General features: G+C 35.3%; 1 protein-coding gene across 1 annotated transcript; it reads left to right on the forward strand.

Annotated features, from left to right (window-relative positions):
- The first annotated feature begins 5,916 nt into the window (after nucleotides 1–5,916).
- FGB (fibrinogen beta chain) lies at nucleotides 5,917–13,574 on the forward strand. The gene is made up of 8 exons (XM_082391541.1): nucleotides 5,917–6,045; nucleotides 8,678–8,869; nucleotides 9,339–9,522; nucleotides 10,465–10,692; nucleotides 11,223–11,336; nucleotides 11,684–11,809; nucleotides 12,022–12,307; nucleotides 12,915–13,574. The coding sequence occupies exons 1-8, from the start codon at nucleotides 5,941–5,943 to the stop codon at nucleotides 13,144–13,146; spliced, it is 1,467 nt and encodes a 488-aa protein (XP_082247667.1). The 5' UTR covers nucleotides 5,917–5,940; the 3' UTR covers nucleotides 13,147–13,574.
- The last annotated feature ends 302 nt before the right edge of the window (nucleotides 13,575–13,876 follow it).

A 13,876-nucleotide genomic window follows, 5' to 3' on the forward strand; every position in this document is an offset into this window, starting at 1 on the left:
TAGAGCTGCCTTATTTGAGCAGTAGGGGTCACTGCTGCTCTTCATAAGCGTAGGAGGATTGTTCCCAAAAGCACACATGGTGAATACTTTATTAATATATATTATTAAGTCTGTTTGGGTGAAACCAATAGTACAAATCTTAAGGAAAGTCTCGCTTCATTAGTTAAGCTAATTTTTTTTTTTTACTCACCAATATAGGACATCTCTTTATTCTCTTTCAAAAATCAATAGCTTTTATGTATGCAGTTAAAACATATAATGGGAGAAAATCTCATTTATAACAACAATAAATGAAAAGTATGCAAGTCATGTGAAAAAAAGCTTAAGGGACATAAAGAAGAAGATTTGAATCAATGAAAATGCATGCCTTATTCTTGGATCAGAAGACTCAAAATTATAAATGTCTGTTATGTCATGAATCTAATCTTGGGCATATTTTACAGAAAATACTGTTAATTTAATTCAAGACATTTTTATTAAATAGTGAAAGGTTTTTTAAATGAATGTTTTAAAATACTCCAAATAAAAAGTTTTCATTTTTCTACAGAGTTTTACTACTGGTACTATATACTTAATCACTTTTAAGTGCTTTATTGCATTGTGTGAAAATACAGCTTCTGTTTCCAATGTGTGATTTACGCTTTTTTAAAAAACTCAGTTTGATTCCCAAACATTTGATCTTAACTTTCCCTTTGAATTAGTTCAGCAAACCCCAGAAGCTATCTCAGCCATTCATTAACTTACCTTTTAGAGGTATTTTTTTTTTAATTTATTTATTTTATTTATTAATTTTTGGCTGCGTTGGGTCTTTGTTTTTTCTGTTGTTGTTTTTGTTTGCTTTTTGTTTTGTTTTGTTTTTAACATCTTTATTGGGATATAATTGCTTTATAATGGTGTGTTAGTTTCTGCTTTATAACAAAGTGAATCAGCTGTACATATACATATATCCCCATATCTCGTCCCTCCTGCATCTCCCTCCCACCCTCCCTATCCCACCCCTCTAGGTGGTCACAAAGCACCGAGCCGATCTCCCTGTGCTGGCTGCTTCCCACTAGCTATCTTACATTTGTTAGTATATATAAGTCCATGCCACTCTCTCACTTCATCCCAGCTTAACCTTCCCCCTCCCTGTGTCCTCAAGTCCATTCTCTACATCTGCGTCTTTATTCCTGTCCTGCCCCTAGGTTCTTCAGAACATTTTTTTTTTAGATTCCATACATATGTGTTAGCATAAGGTATTTATTTTTCTCTTTCTGACTTACTTCACTCTGTATGACAGATTCTAGGTCCATCCATCTCACTACAAATAACTCTATTTCGTTTCCTTTTATGGCTGAGTAATATTCCATTGTATGTATGTGCCACATCTTCTTTATCCATTCAAATGTTGATGGACACTTAGGTTGCTTCCATATCCTGGCTATTGTAAATAGAGCTGCAGTGAGCATTGTGGTACATGACTCTTGTTGCTGTGTGCGGGCTTTCTCTAGTTGCGACGAGTGGGGGCTACTCTTCATTGTGGTGCACAGGCTTCTCATTGCGCTGGCTTTTCTTGTTGCAGAGCATGGGCTCTAGGCGCCCGGGCTTCAGGAATTGTGGCTCGCAGGCTCTAGAGCTCAGGCTCAGTAGTTGTGGCGCACAGGCTTAGTTACTCTGCGGCATGTGGGATCTTCCTGGACCAGGGCTCGAACCCGTGTCCCCTGCATTGGCAGGAGGATTCTTAACCACTGCACCACCAGGGAAGCCCTTACTTACCTTTTAAATAGTAGCCCCCTGCCATTAACTTACCAAAAGATAATGGGGGGGTACTATTTAAAAGGACAATCAGGTGTCTCAGATTTGGCAGAAGAATCAAATGATCAAGTTTGGAAGTTTTGGTGGCTCCTGCTGCTGAAGTTGGTAGGCTTTCTCTCTAGAATGCTGCCATGAATGTGACATCAGGCCAATCAACCTAATTATTTCCTTTGCTTATTTCCTTTGCAAACATAAAACTGGGGGAGAGAAGCTGATAGGGCTAGCTTGGGTAAGGGATCTACCCCTACTCAGTCACCTGTGGCTAGAGGGTCAGGGTATCACAATACTAACAGGACTGCAGGAGCCCCACTCCTGCATTTTAGGGGTCATTCCAAGAGAAGGGAGCAGCACTCCAACTGTTGTTGGTCACACCCTTTGTGGTTTTGAGTCTAATGTGACAGAAGCAAAAGAGCATCTCTGTCTTTTCTCTAGCTCCTGTGATTGGCATTGGGTTGAAGGAGAAAATGTCCTATTTTTCTCCTTATTGCCGTGGTATCAGCTTCCGTAAGAAAAGCAAACTGATATCTACCAAGTCAATAGAAGGAGACTTTCCATAAGAGACAGAGCTAGCCCTACCCTTCTTCCCTGCAATGTGCTTTCCCATTGCAGATGCTAACCAGTTATGGCTGTCACTGTCACATTAGTCTCAGGTTTGCCCATCAAGCTCTGGTCCAAGCTGGCTTCCAACTCTTCAGTATTAATTTCCCCTTGGATAGTGGTTCTCATACTGTGGTTCAGGGTAAGACAAAAAACAAAAAGAAAAAAAACCATACAGAGACTAACAATGATTTAATATGGTTCTCAAAACCTATGCCTTCTTAAACAAAGAGAATCAGTATTTCATTTTATTTATTCAATCATTCACTCATTCTATGTTCACAAACTAGTTCAACAGATATTTGTCAAATACCTATCATGTGGCCGGTGTCTGATATAAACCACACAGTCATTCAAACCACAAGTTTCAAGTCCAAAAGCCTTTTCCTTTCAGGTCATTTTTCCCCTGGAAGGAGGTTAGGGTCCCTAAGTTACTGTTCCCAAAGCCTCACCTTTCCTGGCTCAGCACAGGGTCTTAGGTTCAGCACATATAAGTAGTTTTTATTTTCTGTCTTCCCCTCTAGACACAAAACTTCATGAGTACAGGGCTTTTGTCTATCTTGGTGACCAAAGTATCCTTGGCCTCTAGCACAAAATAGGTGTTCTATAAATATTTGATGAACACAAATTGCCTTGTGTGCTATAACTGGGCCTGACTTGAATTGTAAAAGTATCAACAACAAATGCTTGACAATCAGTGCTGGCAAGTCTGCCCTTCTTGCCAGAGAGCTGCTGGGCAGGACAGATAATTTCTGTTTTTTCTGTCACTGATTTACTGCCCTTGACTTACATAAGGGGATCAGCTAATTTGAAGAACCCTGCACTGTTGATCTAAAAACATAACTGAACAAATAGTACTCCCTTTCTCCTCCACCAATGACAACAACATTTTTAAAAATTTAAGTATTTTAGCGAGCAGGATCTCTGTAAATGCATTTCTTCTCTTTGAAAACATGGTAATTTACTTTGTAATATTAGGCACTTTAAAATGTTAGTATAGCTGTATATAACTCTATAAAAAATCTAGCAAGAAGTAGAATTAAAGAAACTCATAGTTATTATTCACTGCATCAACCATGCCTCTCACACAGACATGAATATCCAACCCACACCCACATATTACAGTGAAAATGTAAGTGAAAATAAAGGCTAAGGATGGGAGTGCCCGTCTGAGACACTGTAGTCTCAAGAAAAAGAACTGACCAAAACAACGACAACAGCAAACCAAAAAGGTACAGGTCAATTCTTTATCATGTTTACATTTTGTTGGACAATATGGTCTAACGGGCACAGAGCATGAACTCTCTGGTCAGACAGACATGGGTCAAGTCCTGCTACCAGTACTTACTACTTGTATGCCTTGGGTACTTTACTTAACCTCTCTGAGTTGCTGTTTCATCATCTGTAAAACTTAAAGCAGATAAATGATTATCAGAGCTTGGAATCAGAGGCCTGTTTCAATGAAAGCTAGTTCACTCATTCATTCTACGATTTTTTTATCAAATGCCTACTATGGTCTGTCTTATTCACCAGTGTATCCCCAGCTTCTAGCACACTGCCTGTCACATAGGAGGCCCTCAAGAACTATCTGTGGAATGAATGTTTAGTCTCTGGTGTTATGGAGTGATTTCCAGTGATTTCCTTCCACCTTCCTGGTGATGATGGCAAGAATGCCTGTCAGAGTAGAAAAAAAGTGCGACTTATAAGGGAACTTTCACGTTAATGTTGCACAAGTTACTATAATATGCTAGAAGAAACAAAAAATTAACAAACTTCTGGGAATTAAATAATGGTTCTATTGCTAGTTGATGTAATGTCAGTGCTTGAAAATGAAGATAATATAATGTTACCTCAAAAGAAAAAAAATTTTTTAGTTGTCTTAACGTTCTCTGTCTTTTTAAATCAGCAAGAACCTGACATCACTAAAATAAAACCCTGCCCGGATGATTAAAATAAACTTTTCCTCAGTTACATTTTGAAGGGAAATATTATTCCATCTTCTTTTAATTGACACAGGCATACACACAAATTTGCTTTCTCAGTCAGAGTATGTATTCTTCTAAGAAAAAATAAAACTAAGCTGATCTTAAAGTATAGTATTTACCCAGTACTAATGATTGAGATAAATTTGGAAAAATCCAATCAACTATTTTACTTAATTTAAACTCAACATTTTGCTTCTATAAATCTGAGTTAAAAGGATTTAGGAATGAAACTTATGCTACCCAGAGAAGAAAGAAATTTAGTGTGTTTCGAACCATTATCAAGAGACTGCTTCAAAGCATTGTTTAAAACATATTCTCCTGTTCCAAACCTGGATAACCTGCTATCTTTTTAAGAAAATCACTTAAAAAATTTAACAACAGATGTTTCACTTTGCATACCAAAGAAACCCAGAAAAATGCTATAAAGAGCACACTTGCTGGGATTTTTGTTTTGGCTATGGTTTTGCTATTGATTCTTGTAAGAGTTGTTAATCCTGATTGCAAAAAACAATGAAAAGACGACAAAGATGCATTTGTTAGCTTATAGGAAATTATGAAAGGAAATGGTGTCTGAGCTTCTATTTGAAATAGATATACGAAGGCTTCACTAATGTTAAAATAACATTGTTTTTATAAATATTAATAATATATTAATATATATATTATATATAAATATATATTATTTATATATATTTATATTTATATATATAAAAATATATTATTTATATATATTTATATTTATATATATAAATATATATAAAATATATATATTTTTATATATATATATAAAATATATATAAATATAATATAAAACTAAAATGTTAAATATGTATCCAATCACCATAATAATGATTTTGATTTAGGAATCTGTAATCTACTAATTATTTTAATAAAGTTTAGAATTATTTAAACATTTTAACATATTAGTAAAGAACAAAATATGGAAAGTGGTCAGAGCAAAAAGACTACATTTTCTTTTTCATGTTAGTCTATCATAGCATAAGGCATGAATATTATCGATAATTTTGTTATTCTGATTAATGTCTGAAAGAGAAGATGAACACATGGTAATATTATTCTTTAGTTTAATGGCCTTTTTAAAAACTGAATTACAGGATTACCTCAAAACAGCACTTATGGTAAACCTCTAGTGAGTTCACAATGTTAGTGGGTGCCTTGTAAGTAGGTCGAATTTTTTTGTGCTTGGATTAAAAATATTTTTTTCCTCACACATTCTTTGGGAGCCTGTGTAGCATTCACGTTAATTTACAGGAAATGTGATACACAACTCTTTTAGGAATGTCCCAATTTCCCGTCATATTGTCCGATTAAATGAATTAAGGAACTTCGGTGTTACTAAACTCGGCCAACAGGGAACAGTTGTATGACAAGTAAATAAGTCTTGCTGGGAACATGTTGCTTAAGGGATAAAATGGTTCAGCCAACAAGTGAACCAAAAAATTAAACGTTAACTAAGGAAGGTAATCACTTGGAAAGGCATAGCTAACAGAGGATTCAGGTATATATAGGATTGAAGATCTCTCAGTTAAGTCTATAGCAAAGGATGGTTTCTTGGAACTTCCAAAAATTAAAAACCATGAAACATCTACTACTGCTACTATTGTGTGTTTTTATAGTTAAGGCCCAAGCTATTGATGACTACGATGAGGTGACTTTTAAATATTATTGTATTCTTACTAATATTATTAATATAAAATATAACCAAAACATAATCATATGTGAATATTATAATGAAATTAACATTGATTTTAATTATGAAATTGAATTGTTAATCTCTAAGACCTATTTTATTTAAAGAATGTTGCATAGTATTTCTTATATAAAAACAAAATAATAATTTCTCATTTTCTGGTTTATCACCTTTATTTTCCCAGGAAGAAGATGTCAGATCTAATGTAAGATGTGTTTTTCCGATTGTTGCTATCCTGAGTACTATCATTTTCATTGAGTTCTAGCAATATGTTATTACAATTTGAGAACAAATATCTGAAAATTTCCCAGACTATAAAATAATAAAAGAGCAGCATTTTAAAAGAAAAAAGCTGTAGTAGCTAGATGGCTCTTTGGTGAAGGAGGGTAATATAAAGCTCATGAAATTACAGGCTATTTATGAATGAAAATTGTAAACTAAATCTAAAAGCAGAAGAGATCAGGTGTGGTAATAGAAGATTAAAAATTGTTTTTTTCAAATGAGAAATTTATATATTGTTATTATTAGTGGTTATCAAATATATCGCTCCATTTAATATATTCATTCATAGAACAGTTTTTCCTCAAGTACTATCTTTGCTGATTTACTCCTACTGGTTTGCAGATGTCAAAAATACAAAAATGCATTTAGAGAAATGAATATTTAAAGAATTAAAATTTTATTATCAGATGACTCCTGATCAAATTTCTTGTATATAGCATAGTATCACCATACTAGAAATAAAAGTACACAGTAATACATAAATGAAGTGATTCATTTTGGATCACTTGTTGAATTTGAAGGGAACCTAAGTGTTTTAATTATCAAACTATACATATAAAAAGATAGTTATTTGGTTAATTGAATTAGGTAAGAAAAATGTAAAACGTGTAAGAGTAAACTTTTATAAAGTACTTGGGTAAGCACTTTTACATTCCTGCTCACCAACTAATCTACACAGAGACAGTTTACTAGTTTAACCTTCCAATTGGATTTTCTAGTTTTAGTTATTTCAATAAGTGGTCTTCATAAACTTCATATAATTTCTTTTAAGATGTTTAACATTTTTCATTTACTTTTCTCTAGGAAAGCTAGATCACCAACACTACCTCTTTAATTATATTCTAAAATAAAAAAGAAATATTTTTCTTCTGTTATAATTTGATTTGTAGTAAACAGATGAATCACATTTCATAAAATTCCTGTCTGGCTGGGACCATGTCTTTGACACAAAATATGTATATTTCCTACAAATCTTCATACATTATTATTTTTCTTGCAGTCACACATAACATATACTGTAGTTTAATTTCAGCAGTTAAGCAGGGGAATCTTGATCCAACTTGCCTGGGTTTAAAGCCTAGTGCTCTACCACTAAATGTTAAATATTATTCTAACTTACTGAATAAATGACAGTGAAATTCCAAACAGTCATTCAATGACTTCTAGGCCCACAAAATAGATAGAGAGCTTAGTCTCTGCAGCAAATCTTATCATTTGTTAATTTGTAATTAAGTCTCAAAAGGTGTAAGTACTGACAAAGGTCATATGATGATAATATAGTTAATCTAAGCCAGCACTTTTGTATTGCATTTCATATTTTCCACTTCACTATCTTTTAATGTAATATTTTTTCAATTAGCAAATAATTTTAATTGCAATGCACATACCTTGAGAATTATTTTAAATATGAGAAAATCATGGTATTTGATAAAGGAAATCAAGTAGAAAATTTCATGAGAATGATTTAACAATTTTGTTGATAGAAGATAAGATTGAAGTTAGTAGTGGAAAAGCCACTTACACTGTAGTATCTGTTATGTGTGATTGCAATAAAAACAGTAATAATAACTCAGTATGTGCCAGGTATTCTTCTAAGGGTGTCATATGCAATAAGTCATTTAATCCTAACAATCATCTTATATGGCAGATACTTTTATCATCCCTATTTTACAGATGAAGTAACTTGCCAAAGATCTTTATAGCTAGTAAGTGGTGGGGGTCAAGACTTGAAACCAAGCAGTCTGGCTCCAGAATACCTTATTTCTCTTCAAACGTGTTAGAGCCAATGGTTGTCTTATTACAAATAAATCCTAAGTAAATTTTGCTTTTAATAAATCTGTATTGCCTCTTAAATATTATTATATAGGAGTTAGCCAAATTAATCATCAATTCATAAAAATTGAAAGTAAAAAAATAATTAACAATAATTACAGGAATTTAGTAATCCAGTGCCTTGAGAACATTTATTCCTCCTGATGGTATAGATTTCTTACTATTTTGTGTGTTCCAATGTATAGGTTTCAGGAATCTGAGGTCATTACCTTTCATTATCTGATACAACATTTTTTAAAGTCTCTTTTTAAAAACTACCCCAGGCACAATAGCTTTTTGCACTGTTTTTCTTTCTACTGTTACTGAAGAAACCTAAGGAACCTATTGATTTACGAACAACAACTAGCTAGTTGATGAACCTTAAGCAAATCCTCAGTCATTTGATAACCAAACTTATAGAATGAGGGTGTTGGAATAGCTACATCTAAAATCTCCTATAACACTCTACATTTTATTTCTGCCTGGTTCCCTGAAGTTGCATTTGGATGCCCGTGGTCATCGACCCTATGACAAGAAGAGGGAGGAGGCTCCCAGCCTGAGACCCGTCCCCCCTCCCATCAGCGGAGATGGCTATCAGGCTCGTCCAGCCAAAGCAGCTATCCGCCAGAAGAAAGTGGAGAGAAAACCCCCTGATGCTGACGGCTGCCTGCACGCTGACCCAGACCTGGTGGGTGGGCCTCCCGTGCGAAGAAGGCCTGTATTCATCATGTCTTCCTGATGTTGTGTTGACCCACATTACCATCATTTTTATTTTGTTTGTATCTTTTGGATGTAAATACAAAACATAAACTTATTGGGCCTTGGGCTAAGGGTGCTTTTCTAATTTTCTTTGGTCTGGGCCCAAGATTACAAATTAGGACACATGATGTTGCCTCTCCTTTGTACTTTGCCCACTTTGTCTGTTCAGAGGGTAACATTTTCATAGCCTAATTACCTTTGTTCTGTGGTAAGGATTATTTTTAATCTTCAGAGGAATATAATGATGAGTCTAGAATTTCTGGTCTCACATAAAGAAAATCAAATTGCAAGTTTTTATATTAGTGAATGATGTCATTGAATTTTCACTATATGCTATTTTCACAAATATCCATAACCCCAATCCTTCATCTAATGTTGGCTATTTTCTTTGTTTGCAGGGCGTGTTGTGTCCTACAGGATGTCAGTTGCAAGATACTTTGGTAAAAGAGGAAAGACCAATCAGAAAGAATGTAGAAGAGTTAATTACTAATATAGAGTCTGTTTCCCAGACCTCTTCTTCCACCTTTCAGTATATAACTCTGCTAAAAAACATGTGGAAAGAGAGGCAGAAGCAAGCAAAAGGTAGATGTCCTTGTGTTTCCTGTTTGATTCTATTATAAAATTGAAACTGTCAGAGTGCCATTAGAATGCACAATTCTGAGGAGATTCATGTTTCTAGATGAGTCCGAGTAGTTCAGTATGAGCCTGATTACCCCAAGGTCCTCACTTAGGCATCTTCACCTGCAACTTGTCTGACAAGCACTATGCAACTCTTATTCCCAGTCTGGCATCAGCAAGGATGATTCTCTGTGAAAATCTTCACTGTGAGTCCTTATTTTTAGCCTATAAAAAAAACTTGTGACTCCGAAGACAGTATATTCACAGAGTAAAAATTTAGCATTTATAGATTTAACATTTGAGGTTTTGAATATAACTGTGTCCAGGATATACTCAATTGAATTGCAGATAATGATCTTATCCTTTGAATCCTGAGATCTGAACTTTGAGTGCTATTGGCTTGGTGGTTAGGAATCAGCTAGTGAGCCAGCATGGCATAGGTGTTTCAGGGAGTAGCATACCCGAATTTGGACATTTTTCAAAGGAATCATGGCATTTCTCTTGTATATTTCAAGGCTCTGCTGTACTTAAGTAAGATGAATAAATAAATCAAGTGTGTCTACTCCATAAGATGTTGAACTTCTGAGATGGAAAGCCTAAGTCCTGCTTTCTCCTCTTTTTGTCACCAAAGTAATAGACAACTTATTGTATCTATTATTAGGCATAATTTTTAGCTTAATCTAAGGTAAATTACTATTATAGTAGCTAGACTATATGTTAATTTTTGTATGCCATGGGGCAAATAATTTCCCCTAAGTACAACTACATATCATGACTGTCCGATGTTCATTCGGGGTCTATTAGTTTATTCTCAGAAAATCAGAATCACAATTGTGTGGTTGAATACGTTTAGTTTTTTTATCAAGAGAAAATGCTAACCACTCCTACATAATTTCATTTTTCCAGATAATGACAATGTAATAAATGAGTACTCCTCACAACTGGAAAAGCACCAGTTATACATAGATGAGACTGTGAACAGTAATATCCCAACTAAACTTCGTGTGCTCCGTTCAATTCTGGAAAATTTGAGAAGCAAAATACAAAAATTAGAATCGGATGTCTCAGCTCAGATGGAATACTGCCGCAGCCCGTGTACTGTCACTTGCAATATTCCTGTGGTGTCTGGCAGAGGTAACTAGTTAAGATACATATTTCTAGGAGGTTCCAGAAGAACTCACACTCTCTAAAAATAAGAGAACTAAAAGAAGTCCAATGGATTTTCCCAACATATCCTAATGCCATCTTAGCACATCATGAAGATATCCCTACCATGCCTAATGCATTTGCCAGTTTTTGATGAGTAGGAAGCAGTGTAATGATGGTGGTAGCTCCATGGGTGTAATGCACATGCTTGCTTGAAAAGATGGTGGAATCATGGATAGATGTAGGGATTTCTCCATCACGTGGGTTCTGGAAGTTTATGGATATCACAGGACACAAAAGGTAGAGAAGAGCTTTTACACCCCCTTGGCAGATAGAATTCCTTGAAACCGAGTTTGATTTTTAGTAAAAGGAAGATTAAATTTCTACAACATATTCTCAAATGTCTAAAATAAAATGTTCTTTAGTATCTATGTAATCAGTTATCTTACAAAATTAGTGACTAAAGACAAGGTAATGATGTTGTAGTCCCTAAATATAATGTTATCTTATGGTTGCAGAATGTGAGGAAATTATCAGGAATGGAGGTGAAACATCTGAAATGTATCTCATTCAGCCTGACAGTTCTATCAAACCATATAGAGTATACTGTGATATGAAAACAGAAAGAGGAGGTAAGTGTTTGATAGCTTTTGACCTATTATGCTGAAATTATTTTGATACCATAAAATGCCAGGAAATAAAACCTAGGTTTAAGGTAGCTAACAATGAGCCATTTGATTTGGAATTCAATCTGATGTTTTAGAATACCTCTGATTCACAATTTGGGGTAAGATAAGGCACTTGCAGTTTCCAAAGATTTTGCGAGTTTTCCTCTCACATTTATTTCCTTATTATATCTATTTTGGAGCACTAAATATCAATGGGCATGAATTAAATGGACAAGGAATTCAGACATTGCCCTCAAAGCGACATTATTTGTTAGTGGTAATGTGTGTTATTTTGTTTCTTTCAACCAAAGGATGGACAGTAATTCAGAACCGTCAAGATGGTAGTGTTGACTTTGGCAGGAAATGGGATCCATATAAGGAAGGATTTGGAAATATTGCAACCAATGCAGATGGGAAAAACTACTGTGGTGTACCAGGTAAAAACTGGGAGTACAAAATAAAATCATTCTTTTTTAGATGGTTTTTTTTTTCCATTTAAAAAACATAGTGTTGGTAGTCTGTTTTTAGGAGTTTTAGGAGGTTAAGAAGAATTTACAAAAAGAGTATAAAAGCTAAGATGAGGGGGAAAAACCAGTTTTTTTTTTACAGGTTTTATTTTTGGTGAGATTTTATTTTATTTTTCCTTTAGGTGAGTATTGGCTTGGAAATGACAAAATTAGCCAGCTTACCAGGTTGGGACCCACAAAGCTTTTTATTGAAATGGAGGACTGGAAAGGAGATAAGGTGACAGCACTCTATGAAGGATTCACTGTACAGAGTGAGGCCAACAAATATCAACTCTCAGTGAGCAAATACAAGGGCACAGCTGGCAATGCCCTCATAGAAGGAGCTTCTCAACTGGTGGGAGAAAACCGGACTATGACCATCCACAACAGCATGTTCTTCAGCACATACGACAGAGACAATGACGGCTGGTACGTGCTGGTTCTTCCCTCCTGCTTTTAGCACCGCTGCTAACATTGCTTCTTGGAGTCATTAGTGATCGCTAATGTGATTAGTGACTCTCATTTCTTGGGTACTTCCTGTGTGCCAGCCACTGTGCTAAGCTCTTTCTGGGTCACTCTAAAGCACTCCAGCTATAAGGTTGCCATTACTATCCTCATTTTACAAATTAAGTTTAGAGAGATTAAGTAATTTACACAAAATCACATAACCATAAAAGATACAACTGTAATTTGAGCACAGTTACTAAGTAGTGCGTACTTAGATAGATTTCCCTATCTCTAAATTGTACTGTGTATATCAAAACCTCCATTTTGTTTTCCAGGGATCTGTAACACTAAGGGATCTGAAAGCTATCATTTCAGGATAAAGTAACAAATATAGATTAATTTGCCACATAAGCCCAGTTCTCTCCCTTTCTTGCTATAGGGCAGAGAAGACCTTTACTGTGTAATTGTGACTTTACATATAGAACCAGAGGGAAGGAATATTGCACACAGCACTTCTCTGTGCGTACTTAGCAAAGAATTAACTTGAGAGCACTGCAGTTCTAATAACCCCAAATGAATTTCCTTTCAGGAAAACTACAGATCCCAGAAAGCAGTGTTCTAAAGAGGATGGTGGTGGATGGTGGTATAATAGATGTCATGCAGCCAATCCAAATGGCAGATACTACTGGGGTGGCCCTTATACCTGGGACATGGCAAAGCACGGCACAGACGATGGAGTGGTGTGGATGAACTGGCAGGGGTCCTGGTACTCGATGAAGAAGATGTCCATGAAGATCAGGCCCTACTTCCCAGAGCAATAGTCCTCCACACATAGATTATTATTCTTCCCTACGTAACAACATTTTTATATATCATGTCATCAGAATTTTTTTTCATACCTTATATCCCTCTAAAGCTATCAAAATGTAGTAAGTGTGACTTTTTGGAAACAGTATTTAGACAAATGACATTTAAAATAGCACATGATTTTCTTTCATATTCATTATTTCTATTGCATACCAAGATGTAACTAAAAGGATGACTGTGGATAGTCAGTGTTCATAATTTCAGTGGATTGTGAAAAGTTTCAAATTAGGAAGAGAAATTTTCTATCCTTGTGGGAAAACTGTGAGGTGAGCTAAAAACCTGTGTTTAAAAGTCCACTTTTAAACCTCTCTTTATTTATGTAATATCTGTCACAGAAAACTCAAAAAGATTTATTCATTAAACTGGTTTCTGTTACAATAAATTAATGTTTTCTTATTTTGTACTCCACATGGCCACTGAGTTAGGCTTTGTGAGAACTGAGGCTTTGTGAACTTGTGAGAAAAGAGAAGCATTCACAACCTCAAGTAGCTAATGAAGTGGCAGTGAACCCCTGAAGGTTCAGCATCTCCCTCTGCACCATGAAAATCCACTGCTCTGCAGGGAACTAGACTTGCGGATCAGAGATCCCAAGAGGACAGTCACGGTCAAGTCTTCACCATTTGTTTTTTGAGGGAAACAGCGAGGGAGGAAGCAGCATGTGTCTGTTGCCCCTGGAAATTCGGC

The sequence above is a fragment of the Balaenoptera borealis genome (genome assembly GCF_965194805.1).
Source record: "Balaenoptera borealis genome assembly, chromosome: 4".
In the NCBI taxonomy this organism is placed as follows: Eukaryota; Metazoa; Chordata; class Mammalia; order Artiodactyla; family Balaenopteridae; genus Balaenoptera; species Balaenoptera borealis.

Excerpts from the sequence above, each read along its gene's own strand:
- FGB (XM_082391541.1), top strand. The coding sequence starts at position 5,941 with ATGGTTTCTTGGAACTTCCAAAAATTAAAAACCATGAAACATCTACTA. Across the intron at positions 8,870-9,338 it reads TGCACGCTGACCCAGACCTG|GGCGTGTTGTGTCCTACAGG; the intron begins GTGGGTGGGCCT and ends CTTTGTTTGCAG. Across the intron at positions 11,337-11,683 it reads TATGAAAACAGAAAGAGGAG|GATGGACAGTAATTCAGAAC; the intron begins GTAAGTGTTTGA and ends TTTCAACCAAAG.